Consider the following 24,399-nt stretch of genomic DNA (forward strand, 5'->3'; position numbering starts at 1 on the left):
TCAACATTTCAGAAACATTAGCTCCTCTTGAGTTCGACGGCGGCAGCACATCTCAAAAGGGACACGAGCGACAAAAGGCAGTAAGTGAGCGGTACTCCAAAGAAACAGCAGCGGGGCCGGCGTCCCTGCAGACTGTCTCCTCCCGGCTGCTGCTGAGGACACCGCCATCATCAAACGCCTCGGAGAATCTGGAGAAATCTCTGTGCGCAGAGGAACAGGGCCATAAATCAGGAAGCATCTTATTAAAGGGGGAGTGATTTAGAAGTGAGGTCAGTGACCGTCTGGCCCCGCAGCTCATCGTATCGTCTTTCGTCTCTCTATCGTATTTTGGAACTGCCCAAAGCTCACTGATTTCTGGAAGAAGGTTGAATTAGTGATTAAACAGACTCTATATGGTGATTTTACTATAGGGCCAGCCCTAGTCATACTAGCTATACTTCCAGATGATATGATGGAGAGAGATCTGGCTTCTCTACTGAGAATTCTACGGAGCCCCTCTGGTGACATTTGAAAAATATAAAATAATGCGTGGCCACGCATTAATATCTCGTGGCCACGAGATAATCAATGCGTGGCCACGAGATAATTAATGCGTGGCCACGCATTATTTTATTTTTTTCAAATGTCACATGTGATTACTACACTCGCCATGACAATACTCTTGCTCTTTAATATAAATAGGCTATAATTACTGTTATTAATGATGAATAACCATCCCACCAAGGAAGTTGCATCCACGAAGTCCAAACAGTAGGTTATAATGCCATCCACGAGTAAAATAATGCGTGGGCACGAGATACATAATGTGTGGCCACGCATTAATAACTCGTGGCCACGCATTAATTATCTCGTGGCCACGCATTAATTATCTCGTGGCCACGCATTAATTATCTCGTGGCCATGCATTAATAACTCGTGGCCACGCATTAATTATCTCGTGGCCACGCATTAATTATCTCGTGGCCACGCATTAATAACTCGTGGCCACGCATTAATAACTCGTGGCCACGCATTAATAACTCGTGGCCACGCATTAATTATCTCGTGGCCACACATTAATAACTCGTGGCCACGCATTAATTATCTCGTGGCCACGCATTAATTATCTCGTGGCCACGCATTAATTATCTTGTGGCCACGCATTAATAACTCGTGGCCACGCATTAATTATCTCGTGGCCACGCTTTATTTTATTTTTTTCAAATGTCACCAGAGGGGCTCCGTAGAATTCTGCTTTTAGTGGGCAAAACATTTTAACAGTCAACTGGCTGAAACCACAGTCCCCAAGCATGACACACTGGAGAGAGAGGATAAGACGTGTATATGATGGAGAAAATTACAGCAAGATTGAGGCTAAAAACGAACCAGTTCAGTGACCGCTGGTCGCTAGTAACAGAAGCATTAACAAACCTATGAACACCTACTGTTAACCTTTTGTATTTCTTATTTTTCTCTCTCGTCTTTTATTTTTTTGTTTATTATTATTTATTTATTTTCATGTCTTTTATTTCATTGTACACGATTGCACCTGTTCTGTTAGTATCTGTTAACATGGATAAAGAGTGTAAATGTGTATTAATGTTAATGTGTATCTGTTTGTGTTCAATAAAAAATAAGTTCAAAAAAAGAAAAAAAGAGGCTGGATGTGGGAACGTAAACGAAACTCTGCTTTCTAATGGACTGGAGATAATTGGACAACTGTCCTACATCCTATATAAGCTCGAGTCCCATCCTGCTCTTATTTGAACACGGTGTCGGAACTTTGGAAACAGAATAATGTTCATTTCTCTGAATGCAACGTTTTATTGGTGTTCTGGGTTGAGCACAAAGAGAAAACAAAGATTTGAAAGTCTCACTTAGCAGGAGATGAGGTGCAAGCCACACTTCCAACAATGCATTTCTTCACGCAGCCTGCATTTGCACGAGAGCAGCTGGATGGAAACCTGCTCACGCCCAGTACTGTGTGAGGTGGTGGAGGAATCTCCAACCGAGCATCACAGCCAGGCTCTGCAGACTCCTCAGCAACTCCACCGGGGTAACCGGGGTAACCGGGGTAACCGGTGTAACCAGGGTAACCGTCTCTTCAACAAAGCGCTGCAGAGCGTGTGGGTAACTTCCCACTGCTGATCACCGGCCTGCTGCTCTGGAAGCTGGAGGAGTAAACTTAGATGTCCTTGCAGGACTTACTCACACTTGTACGTGTGTGTTGGTGCCACCCCTCTTATTTCTAGGGGATAGTGGGGTCTGTCATCATGACTAACGATAACAAAAGAAACAAATACAACCAAAACTTCCTGCATGGACAGACGTCGCTCACAGCGATCAGATCTCTACACCACCAGACACCGGCCAAAGGTTTCCTGATTTTTCCTGATTTTAAGATGTTATTTTCCTTCTGGATTTACTTTACTTTACTTTAAGATGTTATCTTCCTTCTGGATTTACTTTACTTTACTTTTTAAAATGTTATTTTCCTTCTAGACTAACTTTACTTTACTTTCTAAGATGGTATCTTCCTCCTGGTTTACTTTAGTTTTGAAGATGTCATCTTTCTCCTGGTTTACTTTACTTTACTTTCTAAGAAGTTATCTTCCTCCTGGTTTACTTTACTTTCTAAGATGTTATCTTCCTTCTGAATTTACTTTACTTTACTTTCTAAGATGTTATCTTCCTCCTGGTTTACTTTACTTTTTAAAAGGTTATTTTCCTTCTAGATTAACTTAACTTTACTTTCTAAGATGTCATCTTCCTCCTAGTTTACTTTAGTTTACTTTCTAAAATGTTATTTTCCTTCTAGATTAACTTAACTTTACTTTCTAATATGTTATCTTCATCCTGGTTTACTTTAGTTTTTAAGATGTCATCTTCCTCCTGGTTTACTTTACTTTACTTTCTAAGATGTCATCTTCCTCCTGGTTTACTTTAGTTTACTTTCTAAAATGTTATTTTCCTTCTAGATTAACTTAACTTTACTTTCTAATATGTTATCTTCATCCTGGTTTACTTTAGTTTTTAAGATGTCATCTTCCTCCTGGTTTACTTTACTTTACTTTCTAAGATGTTATCTTCCTTCTGCTAAAGGTGTCGATCAGGACTTGTGGACATGTGGGACGTGTCTCATCTTCACACTGGTTACCTGCTCTGTTTACCTCAACTTTGAAACAATGAGTAAAGTGATGAAAATAAAGTGGTTACAAGAATTTATGAAAAAAGGTGTAGCTCCATCTTTCACCCAAAGAGAGCCTAAAATAGTTGGATGTAGTTTATGGAGGGATGGATGGATGGACAGATAATGGGATGGGCACAGACTAAATAAAATGATGAACATACCAGTGCAGCTGTCTTGGGGTTATTTTCAAAGCTGCAGATGCCTTTACTTAGTAGAGATGATTTACTTGACTTTTTTCCTTTTTTAAATGGACCAGAGATGTCTTCGTCACTGAAGTTTCCTCCTTTAAAAACTAAATATTCAACGACTGAAGCTGAGACTCGCTAGGTGGATGTAATAAAATGATGGCAAGAATGAAAAGCTCTGATTTAGCTACACACACACACTCACACACACACACACACACACACACACACACACACACACACACTCAACTTTAATTTTCACTCTGCAGCTCGTTCATTGGTAAAAGTAATAGAAAGGAGGCTGACAAGTCACAGAGCACGTGCACTTTAAGGTAATGAAAGTGTGTGTGTGTGTGTGTGTGTGTGTGTGTGTGTGTGTGTGTGTGTGTGTGCGTGTGTGTGTGTGTGTGTGTGTGTGTGTGTGTGTGTGCCAGAGGGATGCAGAGAGAAAAGAGCAGTGATAAAAAGCTGAATCATCCCAGAGAGATAAGAAAGTAAAGGTGCGGTGCAGAAAAGGAGCAGGATGCTTGGAGGACGGGAGGGAAGGAGGGACAGAAAGACAAAGGCGGCGTGAACGCCGGCGCTGAAGCCCAGGAAACGGGAGCAGCGGGGACTCACTGAAGCACTGAAGTGCTGCAGGTAGAGAGTCTGAACCCCGACGACTTCTGTCTCTCCTTCAGACCTCGTTCATCAAACAGGAAGAGGAGAAAATCCACAACTTCAGGTGAGCCCCCCCCACTCCACTTCAAACACTAAATCTGCAGAGTTCAAAGCATGCACAGTGTTATCATCATCACTAATTATATCTCTTAATCTAATTCCCACCCGTCCACACTCTGAATCACGTGTCCCAGTGTCCTGATGAGCCCGCGGCCAACAACAAGAGAGCTTGTCTGCAGCTGACAGCGACAGTAACCTACCTGGTGTTTATCAGCAGGTGCTGGCAGAGGAGAGGGAGGATCCACATACTCAACAGTTTGGTCTTTTTGCCTATTTGTACTACATTTAGGGCCCGATTTACTAAGATCCTAAATAAAGAGTACTAAATTGCGTGTGCACTGAAAAAGTTTGCACGTGCTGTTGTTGCGTGGTTTGCGGGTGATCAACTAAGATTGCGTGCGCAATTGATAACAGGTGCAAACAGCGCCATGGAGAGTCTGGATGGAAAGCACAGTCACAAGTCACAAGCGCAAAATGAAATTTGACGAGTTGGAGTTAGAGATATTAGTGGAAGAGGCAAATAAACACATTCATGAACTACAGCAAAGAAATTTAAACATTACCAAAAGAAACGCAATATCGGAGAAAACCTGCGATAGAATAAATGCAGTTTGTAACACAAAAAACGGAAAAACGTCTGGTTTTTCATATTTCAATTTTAGGCACAGATCAAAAATACGAAATAGAAAAACGGGCCACAGGACTGAATTTGATTTTAATATTGAATTAGTCGGGTTTGCGTGAGCCGGCGGTGCTCGGCATGATCTGAGGAGAAAAAGACAATCAGACACAGAGCTGGAGAGCGCTTTGATTCATCTATTTATGAGTTAAGTTTTTATTCAGATGTCCACAGTATATTGCAAATATTATATATTATATAGCAAACACTGACAGTAAATGTGTGACAGACGGGACCATCATATGGCAAGAAGAGAAGAGAAGTGTTCAGAACAGCGTACAGAGCGCACACTAAAGGCTGATTTATGGTTCCGCGTCACACCAACGCAGAACCGACGGCGTAGGCTACGCGGCGACGCACACCGCACCGCGACCCTATACGCCGTCGGCTACGCCGTCGATTTAACGCAGAAGCATAATTCAGGCGAAGCTGCAGTCTCTGCGCTGATCCTGACACAGCGGGTCGGAGCGGATTTGGTCATGATGTTTAACCTGTGTTTTGTGATTAATAAGCACGGGTTTTAATTAAATGTAATTTACGAAGGATGATTTCACGTTCAATAAGTAATCAATAAAATACAAGTTGGCACAAAGGCTTGGCCTGCTTGTGGGCGAGTGGAGGGGGGTACATTAAAAGAAGATATAAGGCGAAGAACTAAAGAAAAAGTGGCCTTTAATAAAACTTGTGCAACCATTTTTAAAATAGCATGCAGCAGAATAAAGACTCTCTCTCTGCGTATTCTTTGATTTTGGATGTCGCCTCCTTGCCACGATAACAGCAGCAGCAGATTAGCACCTTCCTTTCAAACGTATTAAATACAGACGCAATCACAATCCACGCAATTACTTTCAGGCTTGGTAAATCTCATTGCGCGTGGTAAATGGAGCAATTTGCATCTTCCCCTCCCAGTATTTAGGATTTCTGCCGGGTACGTCCCATATTGATTATTCATCAGGGCAAAAGTACTAACTGAATTGCGTGTGCAATTTTGCGCATTTCAGAGACGCAGTCCTCTTTGCACGCTGTTAGTAGATCAGCTGGCACTTTGGTTTGCGGGTGCTGTCAAGTGTGCACACGTTTTTACACACGCAAACCTTTAGTAAATCGGGCCCTTATACTATAAAGGAGTAAAAATGTTTATTCCTTGGATGTAAATACACTGCAAAAACACCGTAAGAGCTATAGCTCTTACGGTGTATTTACATCCAAGGAATAAATTTACATCCAAGGAATAAAACATTGTGAACCATCAGTTTGAGAGTCAACCATCATCAGTCGGGGCTACAGAAATGATTTTTTCTCTCTGTGCGGCCCGGTACCAGATGACCCACGGCCCGGTACCGGGCCGCGGCCCGGGGGTTGGAGACCACTGTCCTAGAGGAAGAGGAGGGAGATCACAGCTTTTCGAGAACGGTGCAATGACTCAAACCCGATTTTAAATACTTATAAGAGTAAAGAAATGTCCTTTGAATTTACAAGATCACAAATCACAGTTAATGAAGAAACTATTCAGACTTTCTCCAACGACAAGTGTCTTGGCATTTGACGAGGAGCTGAAGTGGGACTCACGGACGGATCTTTTCCACACTGAGACGCAGCAAAGTAATGGATTTTTTTAATGAACCTGCTTGTTTTTAATGTCAACAGCTGAACGCTTCAGATGTTTCAAACAGCCTTGTGATTGTGGCCTTGCTGCGATCTTGCTGCAAAAACCACCTGCCCCACGGGGGCAATTAAGTTATCCCCTTCTACTTGTATTAATTAAGCTGCTAAGCAGCGGGGAAACTGGAAGTTTTCATTTCTGAAGCCTTAAAAATACAGTCACCCGCACACACAGGACCATCCAGGCTGGACAACTGCAGCAACCGTCCACCTTATCTTCACTTGAACCCCCATAAAGCAGTGGTGGGGCATTTCCATCGGGTTTAACTTTGAGGGTCAAAGTCAGGTCAAAGGGGTGTGTTTAGAAAGGTACGGAAAAGTATTAGGGCCAGGCAGGAGAAAAAATAAATATACTATTTTAGAGGAAGAAGATTTTTCTTTCATTATGCACTTTGAGAAAAAAGTCGAAATGTTGACTTTTTTCTTGAAATTGTATTTCAACATTAATCTCGAAATTTCAACTTTTTTCTCAAAGTGTACAATAAAAAAAAATGTTCCCCTCTCAAATATGTTTTCTCCTGCATGGCCAGTACTGGAGTTGAGGGGGGATGAGGGGGGATGGCATCCCCCCCTGAAATAAAAACGGTCCAAATCATCCCCCTGTAAAACTGCCATCCCCCCTTTCCATCCCTTATGTCATTTCATCAATGAATGTGGTTTTACTGCTATTTCAATATTTAGAGGCATCACCAGAAAAATAACACCAGAAAAAATGACTTATTTGACAATTTTCACCTGTTTCAAGTACATTTTCACTTGAAATAAGTAGGAAAATCTGCCAGTGGGACAAGATTTATCTTCTTATTACAAGCAAAAAAATCTTGTTCCACTGGCAGATTTTTCTACTTATTTTAAGTGAAAATCTATTTGAAGCAGGGGAAAATTGTTGTTTTTTCCAGTGATGAGTCTTTTGTCTTTGAGTCTTTTTTTTACTAAAATGAGACATTTTAACTAGAAATAAGACAAATATTCTTGTTAATATTTTGAGTTTTTACAGTGATCCATTTTACTTATCCTGTGAAGGACAGAGTCATATTGATAAGTTCAGAAAACTGTTTTTTATTTTTGTGTTTTGATGTATTTGATGTAAGCCCAGTGGATATTTAAAGCTTACAGAAGGCTGCATTTAACTGCTGCTATGTCATTCCTGCAGTATTTCTGCAGGTGTTTTGGTCACTGCTATTATTTGTAATATATTATATTATTTGTAATCAGCACAAATTATCTGTCCCCATATGATAAAATCCACCATACCCCCTGATTTTTTTTTTACAACTCGAGTACTGTGCATGGCCCTAATACTCTTCCGTAGAAAGGGGAGGCAGTGACATCACATCACTAGTCTCATGCTGATAGCCGACCTGCAGCTAGGCCACTTCCTCATTAATTATTTTTCTACTTAAAGGCTCCGTGGAAGACTAGGTTCACTGTAGAAACAGCGTGTGCTGGGGGAGCCCCCAGCTTGCCTTTCAGTAACCAATTTTATTACAAAAGAAGTCTTTGGTTTTGTAATATCTGCACCAACTGTCCCTTAACTGTTCGGTCTTTGAGCCAAGTTACATGTAGATGCAGGAGCAAACTGTCAACATCAGTTTGAACTCTTTCCGTGTTTTGGTTTATATCTGTTTAGAGGCCCGTCCTTTAATCTTAGTTTTGACTTCCATCAGTCTCACAAGTGAAACAGGAAACCCTCGTCCACACCAAACTGCTAAAGTAGACCTTCTCCTAACAAGAAAATAAAACACTTATATGCATGATGCAACTTGTTTTAGCTGCAGTTGCAGATTTGCTGCCGCTGATGATTTCTTCTTCAAAGGTTGGAACAACTTCAGGTGTCCTGTCGGGGCAATCCTTCAATCAGAGTCAAAAAGGACCACAGGGGGGGGCGTTATTCCTGTTGAAACGTCTTCAGGTCCCTCCCACGTGAAGAAAGACACCGAGAACACAGACCGGGATCTATTTCTCCCCCGCGGCTGCTTCCTTCTTCAACAGCAAATTATGAAGCTGTTTTTGCAGAAATACTACAACTGATTCATATGCACATTTTATTGCCCTTCCAACACTTGACGCCGTGATATTTTCCTTTAAAAGAGGAACGTAACCTGTAATCTACCTCAAATGTCAAACATGTAGATGAATGTATTTGTTGTAAACTGTCAACTGCCAATCATGACATTTCCAGGCCTGCTCATTAGTTACCGCCTTATAACGCCAGTTTGGCAGCAAAGAACCAACACACAAAGCTCCTGCTGTGACATTTGTGGGTGAATATATTAAGAAGTGAAAATGTTAATCAAAAGAAGCCGGAGAATTGACAAAAGATGATGTTATGGTATTTGTAATGAAGGAAGAAGCTGTGTATGACACATGACTCGTCACATGCCTGACGAATGCCCTCTGAGGGATAATCGTATTATATTCCAGTTATTTCCACACATGATGATGGATGTATCGTCTACTTTTCCTTTTTACTTTCCACATATAATAAACATTAATCACATTATCTAGGCCTGCACGTCTGAGGCGACCGGATGAAAAACTCTACGAGACACAATCCTGTCGCTTCGTTTGCTGCTGCCTGCATCTGAAAACATGGCAGTCAATGATGTGTTCAGATTTGAGGATTTCTGTGACATCACAGACCCTCGTCAAAGTAAAAATACATTCTTATCTTCACCTGGCGTCATCAACTGCACATCATCCAGCTCTAACTGCCCTTCTCTTGTGGGTAGCACAAAGCTGTCAAGCTGATTTCAAGAGGCTCAGTTTGTGATTCCACCTCTAAAACGGTTGCTATGAGCACGCCCGCCGATAGAGGGGGACAAACGGGTCTGTTGTCCCGGGCCCAGAGTGGGGGGGGGGGGGGGGCCAGAACTGAAAAAAAATAATAATAATAATTCTCATTAAATTATGGAATCTTTTGAATTTGAATTTTTCAAAATGTTTAAAAATATGCCTATTTGTGGAAAAAATATGTAGTATTTGAGTTACATAAAAGCCGCTGATCAAAATTTGATTTTATTTAATTCAACCATTAGAATGGTCAAAATGTCCGGTCAGCACAAGTCCGGTCCTCAGAAAAGAAGAGAATAGAGAAGAAGAGAAGAAGAAAATAGAGGCCTCATAGATTCTCTACACAAATATTTTAAAAAGGTGGTGACGGTGAAGCTGGAATTAATAAAGTCAGCGTAGAGCAAGGTAAGTGTAGCAGGGCGAGTGCTACGAGGGCCCGACCGACAGGATAGAGAGGACACGGAGTTTAGTGCAGAACCCTTTATTTGCAGTTAAACACCGCCACACCTGCACAAACACAGCATCCAACACGACATCAGCAGATTCAGCTTCAGTCTCCCACCCCCTTGCTGCTGTCCAGCCCTGCCTTATAAGGCAGGCAGGGTGGAGAGGTTGACGGGCCACACCTGTGTCCCATCAGCCTGAGTGGCTGCAGCTCCTCCACCCTGCCACAGTAAGAAACAGCACAGCCAACGTTTACCAACCTTGTAACTTAACCTAACTGGCTAGCTCTAATGTTAACGTCCATTAGCTTGTATAAAAACCTGAAGAGCAGAGGGAGAGGAGAGGAAGAGGAGAAGGAGAGATCCGGGCGCAGGGGGGCCCATCTTAGATTATTTTGTCCGGGGCCCCGGCAAGACTGTCAGCTGGCCTGGCTATGAGCATGGCTGTAATGACATGGTTGAAACGGGAACTTATTATTATTTCTGTCTTATATTTCATTAAGACTTCTAGAAACTATCTGCTTTGGGAAAGAAAAGGTCATAATGTGTCCTTTTTTATGTTTATCAATATATGTGGCACAGTTTCTGAAATGATAGATTAGAGTTTTGTTGTTTCATATACTGAATGAACCTCTAACCCTTTGCTGTATGTGTATGTATATGTACCGTAGTGAACAGGAATACTGGTCATCCTGTTTTTAAAAATATCAGCACTGGCTTTAATGTAACATTCAGGGATATTTGATGTTTTCCCTCTTCAAAAGCACCGTGTTTGCTTTATTTTCACCAGCTCCAGGCTAAATGTGCCAGCAGACCTTTCTCTTATTAGCCCACTGGTTTAAAGTGGAATGAAATGAGCAGAATGAGCCACAGGGAATAAATGTGTTCATATGTAAACATCTCAGTTGAAGTGCTGGCAGAGCAGTTTGAGCGGCGAGGCGCGGCGGGGCGCAGGGAAGCGGGGCTCCTGTGTCACACGACGCACAGAGACAGAAAAACAACTTAAACAGATGGAGATGGCGATGATGAATACAGGGAACCGGGTTGAAAGATGATGCTCGCAGGTCAACAACACCGGAGAGATTAAAAACGAGGGAGGAGGCGGCGATGGCGCAGCGTTATCTGCGAGCCACAGCCGCAACAGCGGCCTCCTCTGCAGCCCCGGCGAGGAGAGAGAAGCCTGCAGGCTGCAAACAAACCTCCTCACAAGGCCGATCACAGCCTCGCCCCAGGAACCCTCATCATTGCACTACAAAGACCTCTGTGAAGGGACTGCTGCACGATGAGAAGGGAGATTTGTTTCAGTTTCAGAGAGCAGCAGCGTGTTTCTGATCTCATCCATCCCACCTGGAAGATTGATGAAATAATAATAAAATGTTGATGCTTAATGGAAAGGTCAGCTTTATATAAGGAGTCTGTGATGAACCCTGGAAGCATTAAAACGCTGCTATTTATTTTCTTTCTTTCTTTCCTTTAACAATTGCTACAACATGCACCTCATTATTATTATTATTTCTTTGTCACCTATTTATCAGATATCAAGGTAAATTCTCTATGTGCTCAAGAGTAATATGGATTTAAGTATGATATGGACTGAATTCAAATCCCACTCAGGACCTGATTGAAGCCTCCTGTCACCATTACTCTCGGTGGAAATGTTGGAAAAGTAACCCAGAAAACAAGAAATGAACTCAGAAAAGACAAACTGTATTGTGCCGACCCTGGTATACTATCTGTTCATATGTTAATCAGCATGTACATCCGTGTTATATTTGTGTTACTGTAAAAACTAAAATACAAAAATAAAGTTAAGTTTTCATTCGAACTTCTTTTGAGACCAAAGTGAGAAATGCAGACATGTGAGACATGGAGATGTGCAGAAGTGAGTTGGAGACAGACACAGAAAGGAAGACTGTCTGTCCAAGAAGAGGGTGAGGATTGTTATTTTAAGCCCCTTTCACACAGAGATTCCGCAATATTGGTGTAAAGAAGTCCTGCCAATACGCCGCCTTTGTTGGTTCACACAGAACCATACAACGCCGGCATAACGCCGCTCCCGTCTGTAAATTCACACAGCATGCCGGCGTTCCGCAATCAGAGGCGTGACGACAGCGTCAGCGTCTAGTGGCATGCCGGCATGCCGGCTGTGTCATTCACACAGACCCCGTTTCGGCTCTGTGACGGCTCTGTGACTACCTCCGCTGCCGGCTTATTGGTGGGGCCACTTGGCCCCCCCATTCCGCCTCCGTGACTTTCACACAGAACAGCGAGGCGGCTTAAAGGCGCAACGTTCCCGCCTCGAACTGGCTGTGTGAAAGGGGCTATAGTGAGACGACTTTAAGTCGTATAAGGATGGAGGTTGAATCTTAAATATCAGTAGCATCAATAAAAGTTAAGAAAACCGGACAGAGACGTGCATGAATCCCTCACCTGATGCAACTGCTGCTGCAGCACCTGCACCAACTCCTCATCGTTCTTCCCTCAGCGTCGGAATTTGGGGACCTATTTGTATTTGGGAAGTCAGATTAGTTTTTCCCCATCATTTGGTTTACTCATCGTTTCTCATTGTTGCTGAAAAGTGTCAGAATTACCAGCTGGAACTGTGTGAACGCAGCACCAAACCAAATCATTCATAAAACAAAAAAAAAAAATCTGCAAGATGTTGCAAAGACAGAAACGACCCGAGCTGCGTGCCGCCTTTCACCGTGATCCGTGTCATTATAAGCATGGGTGAAGAGGAATAAAGCAAGGAATCTCTTTATTATTCTGTAAATAAAAGTGAGTGGTAAATCTCCCACCATCTTCACATCCAGCTTCTGCTGCACGATGGAGCTTTGACCTGCGGTGAACTGTACAAAAATAGGTTCTGTGCCATGATTCCATGATTGCAGTTTTTAATGCCGAGCCACAAACATTACACGCAAGTTCCCATCCCGAGTCGTAGGGATTTCTCCAGATTTTTTCAAATCTTTTGTTGATATTATGTTTCTATAAATGATGACTTATTCAAATAGTTGAATACATCATTAGAAATAGTGGAAAATAGAATATTTTATAGAGACCCTGGTCACTCACGAGGTGGGAAGATCATGCCTTTTCAGCATCTGACGGTTAAGTTTTGTTTTGAACATTATAAGTCAAATAGAAATCTTTTTTGGAATCTGGGTTTAACCCTTCTAGATGTTCTGAGCGTGATCTTCAAGCCATTTCCTCCTCAGTTTCAGGGGCGTGTATCCTCGCTGGAGTTATCATCTGAAAAGGTTTTGGTTTCTGGTGAAGTACAACTGGTTCAGTGATGGCACATCTGTGAATGTGAAGCTCTGAAGTTCTGAAGCCCCAACATCTGTATGAGTATCTGATCACGGTTGAGTGAATAAAGGATTTAATAAGCTTATTGAAGTTTGGAAATAGCTCAATGAGAGTAGCTCAGAGGAGGCCGTATTTAAACTTGTAACTTAATCTGAGTTCAGTTCAAATAAGAGTCTCCTGAAGTTTTACATGTTGTAGTTCAGGTTTTATTCAATTGTATTGAGAAAACTGTAAACAGAAAGTAACTCAATCAGGTTGGTGGGCATTTACCCGTTTTTAATCCAGTAATATTTTATTTGTAACAATAACGGCTACTGGAGTAGTAGAAAAGACATAAAAATGATAAAACATTTCCCATCCAAATATAGCTGATATAAAAAAAAAGCATGTACAGGTTAAACAAGTTAAACAACAAACGTTTCTCCAACTTCCAACAAACAAAATTAAAATGCAATTCGGATTATATATTATCAATTTTATTTTTGACTCAAATAATGCAGCCACATTCTTAAAATGAAAAAGCATTTCTGCAAATGCATTTTAATGTTCAAATTTTAGATTTATAATTAAATATTGGGAACTATTTGCTGACTGAGGCATGATTTGAAAATTAAATCTCAAACGTCTTTTTCCTTTTAATTTAAATTAAGTACAAGAATGAGCAGTGTTGAATACGAAAATTAAAATGCAAATTGGATTAAATATTATTAATTTGATTTATGGGTCAAATAATGCAACCACATTCTTACAATGAAAAGGCATATCTGGAAATGCATTTTAATTTTCAAATTTTAGATTTAGAATTGAGTATTGGTAACTATTTGCTGAGGCATGATTTGAAAATTAAATCTCAAACGTCTTTTTCTGTTTAATTTGAATTAAGTACAAGAATAAGCAGTTTTGAATACGAAAATTAAAATGCAAATCGGATTATATATTATCAATTTAATTTTTTACTCAAATAATGCGGCCACATTCTTAAAATGAAAAAGCATTTCTGCAAATGCATTTTAATTTGAATATAGTCCCTCATATGCTTCCATATGAGAGTAGCTCAGAGGAGGCCGTATTTAAACTTGTAAGTTAATCTGAGTTCAGCTCAAATAAGAGTCTCCTGAAGTTTTACATGTTGTAGTTCAGGTTTTATTCAATTGTATTGAGAAAACTGTAAACAGAAAGTAACTCCATCAGGTTGGTGGGCATTTACCCGTTTTTAATCCAATAATATTTTATTTGTAACAATAACGGCTACTGGAGTAGTAGAAAAGACATAAAAATGATAAAAACATTTCCCATCCAAATATAGCTGATATAAAAAAAAGCATGTACAGGTTAAACAAGTGAAACAACAAACGTTTCTCCAACTTCCACAAACAGCTTCCAGTGGTGATGGGAGTGGACGAATATCAATAAGACTAATAATGCAAAGCGTAAGGCCTGCACTGCTGGAGGTGGTGGAGAAGCTCCCTGAGGTGAGACAACACGTCCTGGAGGAGCCTCACAGCTTCTTAGGACAGTACTTCCTCTCAAACTCGGCCACCTTAAACTTCCGAAGGCAGCCTTTGTAGTTCATGAAGCGGATTTTCCCGAAAACGGGCCTCTCTGCCCAGCCCTGGTCGTGGATGCCGCAGATGGACCACATGCACCCTGTGGAGGAGAACCGGTGGGGAGAACGTGAAGGACGGGCGGCAGCCGCGTGGGGAGACACTGACTACGTTTACATGCAGTCAAAACTCAGGTTAAGGTCAATATTCCAGTTACTGAAACATTGGGAATAATCTGTTTCCATGCGTGAGCAAACAGGGTTATCCCTGTATACATGGTGATTAATCATTTGAGATATCTGGATCAAACCAGCGACGCACGGAGAACGTCATGACGCAATTCCCGTCATTTCTGCTTCTTCTTCCTGTATCCAAATCCATAACAGCAACAATAACAGCAGCACGGTGGATAATCAACAGCCCAGTAGAAGTCGCCTTTTTCAGCGTCTTCCAGCGGAGCTTGATCTGGTCTGGCGTTCGTACAAATCCTGCTTTGAGCAACTTTTCGCTCACCTTTTTGTAAATCTGGCTATCCCGGTACTTTCTACCGTCTACAAATGACAAAATGTTCATATCTTTCATTACATTTATGAAGTGATTCGTCTCCTCCTGGTCTTGTGATTCTCCATGTTTATAAGAACTTCCTGGACTCAAAAGAACAAGATTCCTTGTGAAAAGAACATGCGCAGAAAACAAACTCCTGTTCCTTTTGATGGGGAAATCCCGTTAGGCCAGGGGTGTCAAATGTGCGGCCTGAGAGAGATTTTCATGCGGCCCGCGAGAAGTTTCCAACGCAAAAAAACTAAATGTTAATTTACTAAAAAGGAAGGCATAAATATTTGCCATGAATCGCAGCATATCCGATAATATATTTCTTCTACAAATCCATCGTTATTCCACAAAGAGAGCAGGTTTCGACATTTTTTTAGTTTTCTAATATGTATTTGCTGATTTTATTTCTTTGTAGATGGTCGTTTATTTTTATAAACTGACTACTATTATATATTTTCGCAGGAAAAATATCACGGCTAAAAAAGATGATAGAAGATATTTATTCGGAGAATTTCAGTTTTGAATACGAGGATAGTGACAAAGTAAAACAGTTAAAAGAGAAGTACTGACTTTTTCGGCACACTGGCGTAAATATCCGCGCCATTTTTTAAAAATAAATACACTTAATTGTACTGGAAAAATCTCTAAATCACAAACAAAACACTCTCGGATGTAATAAGAAAGATTTAGCTTTTAATTAAATTTCCTATAAAAAAGCGAAATATAAAAAAAACATACTTGTTTCTGTTTATCTTTGTAAAATGATATTAAAAGTATCTTACATAATTTGAAAAAAAAACGAGAAATTTCAAGAAAAGATCCTGAAGAAATATATTTTACATAATTAGAGTGTAAACAAAGTGCATATATCCTTTAAAATTAACTAAACTGATATTGGATTAGATAACAATAGTAAAAAAAAAGAATTAAAAAAAAAATGTTCGCACCGTTTTTGTTATTTTGAGCGTGCAAGCGAGAAAAGAATTGGTCAAATCTGGCCCGCCAAGCAAAATGAGTTTGACACCCCTGCGTTAGGCGTTTACATGACCAAATATTCGGGTTACAAAAGGAGTAACCCAGGGGTCATATTCAGGTTTTTAAAAACCGGAATATGAGCAAATTCCGGTTATTCAAAGGGGTTATTGGTGTTTACATGGCCGTGTAACCGGGTTATTGCTAATATTCCGGTTAGAAAAGGGTTATTGATGCATGTAAACGTAGTCACAGTTCAAAGGCGTGGAGCCCAGCTTACCCACGAAGCCGTTGGGGTCCTGGCCGTCCAGCTCGTAGCGGTCGTTCAGGTACAGAGCGATGGAGAGAGCCTCCTCTGGCGAGCGGGTCCACTCCAGAATCTTCTTGGCCCAGTACATCCTCAAGAAGCCGTGCATCTTCCCCTCCGTCACCATTTGATACTGAAGAGAAACAAATATACCGTGTTGGTCACTGAGAGCCTTCCAGATCCTCTCAATCAGTTAAACCAGTTTCCGCGTGGCCGTTACGGCGTTGTACACTGTAACGTGCTGCACCCAGGGCCGCCCCTCCCTAAACGCAGAACACGTGCTCTGCGTAGGGGCCTCGTCTTCCAACGGGGGCCACGTTTTGCGCGAGGGGACGCATTTGCACAGTAGCTCATATACGGAATGGATGCACATATGCGCGTTGAATCTTTTTATTTAATATTTAATTATTTATTTAAGGTTGATTTTTTTATTTTATTTGACTCATACAGCCAAACTACAGTATCTATACTTACAGTACAACTGTTACTATTAAAAAAAGTTATCAAGTTAAAGTGATGAGTAATTGATGGCTATTTGTGACTCAGATTTGTTTATTTGTTTATTTCAATTTTAATTTTTTCATTTAATATTTACTTATTTATTTCAGGTTGAAGCTTTTTATCTAATATTTAATTATTTATTTCAGGTTGAATTTTTTATTTTATTTGACTCATACAGCCAAACTACAGTATCTACACTTAAGGGCCTGATTTACTAAAGGTTTGCGTGTGTAAAAACGTGTGCAAACTTGACAGCACCCGCAAACCAAAGTGCCAGCTGATCTACTAACAGCGTGCAAAGAGGACTGCGTCTCTGAAATGCGCAAAATAGCACACGCAATCCATTTAGTACTTTTGCCCTGATGAATAATCAATATGGGGCGTACCCGCCAAAAATCGCTAAATACTGGGAGGGGAAGATGCAAATTGGTCCATTTACCACGCGCAATGAGATTTACCAAGCCTGAAAGTTTTTGCGGGGATTGTGATTGCGTCTGTATTTAATACGTTCGAAAGGAAGGTGCTAATCTCCACATGCAAAAGGAGAAATATTTTATTTGAATGTTAAATCGAGTATTATTCAGCAAAAGTTTGCCACAGGAGGCACATTCATTTTTTTATCTGTGATAATAAATAAATCACGTGTTTTCATGGAGAAAAAAGTGTTTCTTATTGTGCGCCTATACTTTTAAGGTTCTTTTACTGGTTTTTAAGTGTCTTAATGGTCTTGGGCCTTCTTATTTGTCTGCACTACTTTTACCCTATCGACCCTCACGGACCCTGAGGTCCTCCGGTGCTGGCCTTTTAACCATACCAAAAGTTAGAACTAGGACACACGGGGAGGCGGCATTCAGTTTTTATGGTCCCCGATTGTGGAACAGCCTCCCGGAGAACCTCAGGGCCGCAGAGACTGTTGATGTTTTTAAAAAGAGGCTCAAGACCCATCTCTTTAATCCGGCTTTTAACTGACTCATTTAACTCTTTTAAATTTCTTATGCTCACCCTTATTTTTATTGGATCTTACTGCTCTGTTTTATATTTAGTTTATCCTTTTTTATCATATTTTATTTCTGTTTAATTTCATGTTTTATCTAAATATTTTAGTCGTTATTTATGGTCTATTTTATACATTCTACTGTCTTATTCTTTTAGTTTTTAATGTCTTGCTTTTTAGACATACTTTTAGGATTTTACGTTATGTTACACTTTTTTAAACTCTATTAGTGTATGTTATCCTGCTTTCTTGCAGCTTTTATCTCCAGTGTTTCCTCATGGGGAGCCTCCATGCTGGGAGTGACTCTGGCCTGCAGGGGGGCGTCCTGGGGGTGGTTCTGGCCTGGATGGTTGTGGAGCTCTGTACCACGGCTTCACCGCTGTGGTGTGGACTCCTCTATCCGTCCGGGCCGGGATGGTGTCTGAGGGCCCCCCCCCTTGTAGCTGCGGGCTATGAGACCTCCTGGCCTGGACGGCTCCCTGTTACCGTTTCCTCACCTGGATCCTCTGTGCCTAGCCATGTCTGCACCGTGTGTCTGTGTGTGTGTCTGTGTGTATAACCTAGGTGAATTGTAGTGTGCTTGTGTCTGCGGGGATGGGGGAGGGGGGGGGGCATTAATAAGTTTTATGGTTATTTGTTTTATGTTAAGCACTTTGTGTTGCATTATGTGTATGAGAAGTGCTATACAAATAAAGTTTGATTTGATTTGATTTGACTTGTTCTGCAGTCATACCCCGGTGTTATGCCGTATTCAGCACCCCTGCCGTGAAAAGCACCCCCTCGTCTGATATTCTCATTCCGTGTCATGTTCTGTTTAGCGTCCAGTTTTGTGTTAATGATTCATGTTTAAATGCGCTCATGGATTCCACAAGTCATACTTTCCCACAATCACAGTCACAGATAACAAAAATCGGGTAAATGGTTATTGATGTCATTAATTAATAGCCTGCTTACTGTGTTGTCTTCCATAATATTTGTAAATATATATAATATAAACTCCTAAGTATGTGTTTGTGTGAGTGTGTATATATAAATATATTGAAGTGTCAGTGTGTTGTTTTTTTCTTGGTCTACTTATCATTGAATATACGAGGGGGTGCTTTTCACGGCAGGGGTGCTGAATACGGCACAACAATTTGCCTCTTCCACTAATATCTCTAACTCCAACTCGTCAAATTTCATTTTGCGCTTGCGACTATATCCTGCTTTCCATCCAGACTCTCCATGGCGCAAAGTTTGCGCCGCAAACCGTAAGACGCTCAACACCTAATTTAAATACTGCAGTTTGCACCTGTTATCAATTGCGCACGCAATCTTAGTTGATCACCCGCAAAACACACAACAGCACGCGCAAACTTTTTCAGTGCACACGCAATTTAGTACTCTTTATTTAGGATCTTAGTAAATCGGGCCCTTACAGTACAATTGTTACTATTAATAAAGGTTGTCAAGTTAAATGGCCTGTTGTGATACGGTCATTTTGTACCTATGATACATTTGGGCTGGGGAGAGGTGCAGGGATGTGGTGCGGGGGTGGGGAGGGGCCTCCAAATAAAATTTGGCTTAGGGCCCCAACGTGCTCAGCCCTGGCTGTACCTGAGCACCGTTCCACAGCTTGTCATGCGTCTGGGCCTTCTCCAGCTGCTCCCGCGTGTACAGATACTCCCTCTTGTCTCCGGCATGATCCTGCAGCGTCTTCTGAGCCCACGCGTACGCCCCTAAACATCCACAGTCAGAGGAAAGGGAGGGAAACTCATGAGAAGGGCCGGCGGTTCCTCTGCCAGCCGCCGGTCACGGCTGAGGGAGGAGGGTTATGACGACGCTCCCACTGACCTTCCACGCTGTCGTACTTCTCGTTGTAGAAGCAGAAGTTATCCGTCAGCTCTCTGCGCACCACCAGCTCCTCGATGAAGGGGGGGACGGACTCACTGGCCTTCCCGTACCGCCGGACTTGCAGCGCCACACGCTGGGCCGACAGCTGGCCTGGTGGGACGAAGAGCACAAGTGGAGGAAAGAATCAGGACAGTCCTGTGGTCTGGAGCTGGACTCAATATACCACTGTTTGTGAGAAGAGAGCATTAAAATGACATTATTGAACATGGATGACCTATGTTTGTATAACACACACTAGGCCTGTGTTGAAAAAAAATTGATTTTCCGATTCTAAATCGATTCTCATGTTAATTCCTAAAAATCGATTCGTATGTCTAAATATCGATTTTTTTTCATTATTACATTTTAGCCCAGTGAACTTTAACCCAGTAGTCAGGTCATTTAATTAGTTGCAATTTCTTTCTTTTTTTGCACTTTAAATGAATATTGAAAGGCATATTTGACTAATTTATTTCATACAAATAATTTTGGGATTTTTTTTGTTTATGCCCAAAAAAGGAATGTTTTGTTGGACACGAGAATAACTGGTTTTTGCCTTTAAATATGTTTAAAAGTATGAAAACATTAAAGTTTTCAGTTATCATTGCTTTATATACTTTCTTGGGGTTAAATTTGCATAAAATGCTAAACAAAATTCTCAAAAATTAAAAACCGAAATAGACTGAAAATGGAAAAAATAAAAAAACGGAATGTGTTAAAAAATAAAACCGATTTAATCTGTTTGCTGCCCTGGATCTGTTTGATAATCCTCCCCCACACGATGTTTCTGAAAGCAATTATATCAGCATTCTGGGAGCTGATTGGTCCTTACAGCATCATTAGCTGCAATACTTGCTATTGAATCTCAATATAATACTAGTATTAATATGTTGCATAACTATGTGTGTGTGTGTTTGTGTGCGTGCGTGCGTGTGTGTGTGTGTGTGTGTGTGTGTGTGTCATAAGACAATTATTAATAACTCTACTACCTGAACTAGCACTCCCTTTGTTGCACAACACTGTGATGCAATAAAGTCCTGCGTGTTTCAGTCTGAACAAATGACTTTCATGTGAACGTTAAATGTAAATGTAGACTTTCATGAAAATCCTAGAGTTCATCTGGTTTCATCTATAAAAGCTACATTAAGTCTGCTCATGTGAAATGTATAAGAATGATACACTATAAAGTAATTAATCTGTCTGAAATGAAACCTAAATTACATGTATTATTATTATTATTATTATTATTATTATTAGTTGAGGTAAAAAGTTGTTTACTTCTAAACTGATGTCTGATATAAAAGGGTTAAATCCAGAGTTGGTCCTCTTCCTGTAATCTGATGCTGGTGAACCTCCCTCTTCTTCCTGCTCTCAAAATAGCAGATTCAGTCGGACCACGTGTTTCTGATTCTCAGGCAAGTTTCATGTTTGAGGAAGTGAAACTGTCTGAGTCTCAGTTATCGAGAGGAGAAATGGCGCAGAAAGGAGATCAGCTGGACCAGGAAACCTTTTCTTGTTCGATCTGCTTGGAGATTTTAAAGGATCCGGTGGCTATTCCCTGTGGACACAGTTACTGTATGAACTGTATTAAATCCTACTGGGATGAAGGAGAGAAGAAACTCCCCAGCTGTCCTCAGTGTAGACGAACTTTCACTCAGAAACCTGAGCTGGTGAAAAACACCATGTTAGCAGCTTTAGTGGAGCAGCTGAAGAAGACGGGACTCCAAGCTGCTCCTGCTGATCACTGCTATGCTGGACCTGAAGATGTGGCCTGTGATTTCTGCTCTGGAAGAAAACTGAAAGCCACCAAGTCCTGTTTGGTCTGTCTGGTCTCTTACTGCAAGAATCACCTTCAACCTCATCATGATGTGGCTCCATTAAAGAAACACAAGCTGGTGGATCCCTCCAAGAACCTGCAGGACAACATCTGCCCCCGTCATGACGAGGTGATGAAGATGTTCTGTCGTACTGATCAGAAGTGTATCTGTTATCTCTGCTCTGTGGATGAACATAAAGGCCACGACACAGTCTCAGCTGCAGCAGAAAGAACTGAGAGGCAGAGAGAGATGGAGGTGAGTCGACAACAAATCCAGCAAGAGATCCAGGACAGAGAGAAAGATGTGAAGCTGCTTCAGCATGAGGTGGAGGCCATCAATCAGTCTGCTGATAAAACAGTGGAGGACAGTGAGGAGATCTTCACTGAGCTGATCTCTCTCCTCCAGAAAAGAAGCTCTGATGTGAAGCAGCAGATCAGATCCCAGCAGGAAACTGAAGTGAGGAGAGTCAGAGAGCTGGAGGAGAAGCTGCAGCAGGAGATCACTGACCTGAAGAGGAGAGACGCTGAGATGAAGCAGCTCTCAGACACCGAGGACCACAACCAGTTTCTCCACAACTACCCCTCACTGTCACCACTCAGTGAGTCCACACACTCCTCCAGCATCAGCATCCGTGCTCTCAGGTACTTCCAGGATGTGACAGCAGCTGTGTCAGAGGTCAGAGGTCAACTACAGGACATCCTGAGAGACACGTGGACAAACATCTCACTGACCATCACTGATGTGGATGTTTTACTGTCACAACCAGAACCAGAACCAAAGAGCAGAGCTGGATTCTTGAAATATTCATGTGAAATAACTCTGGATCCAAACACAGTACACACACGGCTGTTACTGTCAGAGGAGAACAGAAAGGTGACTTTAATGGACAAAGATCAGTCTTATTCTAGTCATCCAGACAGATTCACTACATATTATCAGGTCCTGAGTAGAGAGAGTCTGACTGGACGTCATTACTGGGAGGTGGAGAAGAAAGCAGATGTAGTTTATGTAGCAGTTTCATACAAGAATATCAGCAGATCAGGGAATGAAAGTGGATTTGGATATAATGACAAATCTTGGTCACTATATTGTTGCTCAGACAGATATGTATTTTGTTACAACAACATCACAACCTCCATCTCAAGTCCTCAGAGCTCCAGAATAGGAGTTTACCTGGATCACAGAGCAGGGGTTCTGTCCTTCTACAGCGTCTCTGGAACCATGACCCTCCTCCACAGAGTCCAGACCTCCTTCACTCAGCCGCTACACGCTGGAGTTTGGGTTGGTGACACTGATGGAGACTCAGCTGAGTTCTGTAAACTCAAATAGACTTGTTTCCTTTTCATGTTTTCATCTCAGTTTTTATTGACTTTCTTTTCTTCTCAGAGATGAACGTCTCAAGCTCTGACTGATGGAGGGAAGTTTTTGTTCTATAAGTTGATGTTTTGTTGTTACTTCCTCTTTTGGAGGTGGAAGTTGTTCTTTTGTAGTTCCACCTGGGAAATATTCATATTATTAACGTCTTTTATTTCAGTATAAAAACATAGAAATAAACCTGTGTTGTAATTGTTGTTAGCTGTTAGTTTGGATGTGTTTCTATGTTGAATTTCTCTTTTCTTCCACTTCATGGACTCCAACAAAGTGTTTTCTTCAGTCTTCATTCCAGGATTTGACTCAGATCTGAGGGAGAAAACATTAATCTAATAATCAAGTAAAACTAAGGCAGTTTTCCTCCTGAAATATCCCAAAGTCCAGAGTTCATGTTCAGAACAGATCATATTTCTGGATTTAAATGTGTCTTTACTGGTTTTACTGCTCTTTTTCTGGCCAGACCTCCACTCCCCAGCAGTGCAGTGTCAGGTTTTCCTTCAGCATTCATCCAGACAGACTTCTGTTCACATTTGATCATCTACAATATTTATGTTTTACTTGTTTTTTTTTTTAAGGTTTCTGCTCTTTCTGTAACTTTTTTTCCTGAACATTGTATCCTGGTTCACGTCTGCAACCTCAGGACCTGGAAACAGTGAAGATCAGGAGTCTCGGGAGTGACGTCACACCGCCCCCTACAGGAACATGATTGCATGACACGTAAAGAGGTTTTTAAAGAGGAAAGAAGTCACGTGTTTAAACACTTTTCCTCCAGTCTGGGTTTCATGTTTTATTTGTTTAATCAAGAAAATACCCCCAATTGTTTTGTCATCTACAATTTAGGAAAAGGGTTTTGAGGTAAAGGATGTTATTAAAGATTTTTTTTTTTGTTGCTGGATATGAAAGTTAATATTATTAGGGATGCAGAATGTAAAATAATTGAATGTTACTATGTTTAAACACTTAAAATAAAATGATTACTCAATAGTTTACCTGTCTGACATGTGTCTTATTATAATTATAAAGTCTTAAATATGTGGATCCAGACTTCAGCAGATATTCAAATGTAAACTCAAACGTCCCAACTGGAGCCTGGTGTTGGTTTCCGGTGTTTTAGGGTGCTTTCACACCTGTCCCGTTTGGAGCAGTTGCAGGACTTTTCCCTCCTCTCCTGCTCCCAGGGTTGCAGGGAACTCTTATTTTAGCATGAAGAGCTACCAGCTACGGGCCGGCCTCCTCCGTGATTGTGACCTAAGAAGTGTCTGTCTGCAGCGCTGCAACAAGTGACCCGTGAATGGATTGTTATTTTAGTGAGACGACTTTAAGTCGTATAAGGATGGAGGTTGAATCTTAAATATCAGTAGCATCAATAAAAGTTAAGAAAACCAGACAGAGACGTGCATGAATCCCTCACCTGATACAACTGCTGCTGCAGCACCTGCACCAACTCCTCATCGTTCTTCCCTCAGCGTCGGAATTTGGGGACCTTTTTGTATTTGGGAAGTCAGATTA

At 41.3% G+C, this 24,399-nt stretch overlaps 2 protein-coding genes across 2 annotated transcripts; one reads left to right on the top strand and one right to left on the bottom strand.

Moving 5' to 3' along the window:
- Positions 1-13,995: 13,995 nt before the first annotated feature.
- On the bottom strand, positions 13,996-20,772 carry LOC133452254 (deoxyribodipyrimidine photo-lyase-like). The gene is made up of 5 exons (XM_061731474.1): positions 20,760-20,772; positions 19,664-19,813; positions 19,427-19,548; positions 16,309-16,468; positions 13,996-14,607 (listed from the first exon to the last, which is right to left on the bottom strand). The coding sequence occupies exons 1-5, from the start codon at positions 20,770-20,772 to the stop codon at positions 14,459-14,461; spliced, it is 594 nt and encodes a 197-aa protein (XP_061587458.1). The 3' UTR covers positions 13,996-14,458.
- A 363-nt stretch (positions 20,773-21,135) lies between these two features.
- LOC133453041 (tripartite motif-containing protein 16-like) lies at positions 21,136-23,813 on the top strand. The gene has a single exon (XM_061732881.1). It carries the CDS (start codon positions 21,175-21,177, stop codon positions 22,846-22,848), a length of 1,674 nt encoding a protein of 557 aa, XP_061588865.1. The 5' UTR covers positions 21,136-21,174; the 3' UTR covers positions 22,849-23,813.
- The last annotated feature ends 586 nt before the right edge of the window (positions 23,814-24,399 follow it).

Source organism: Cololabis saira, chromosome 10 (genome assembly GCF_033807715.1).
Source record: "Cololabis saira isolate AMF1-May2022 chromosome 10, fColSai1.1, whole genome shotgun sequence".
In the NCBI taxonomy this organism is placed as follows: domain Eukaryota; kingdom Metazoa; phylum Chordata; class Actinopteri; order Beloniformes; family Belonidae; genus Cololabis; species Cololabis saira.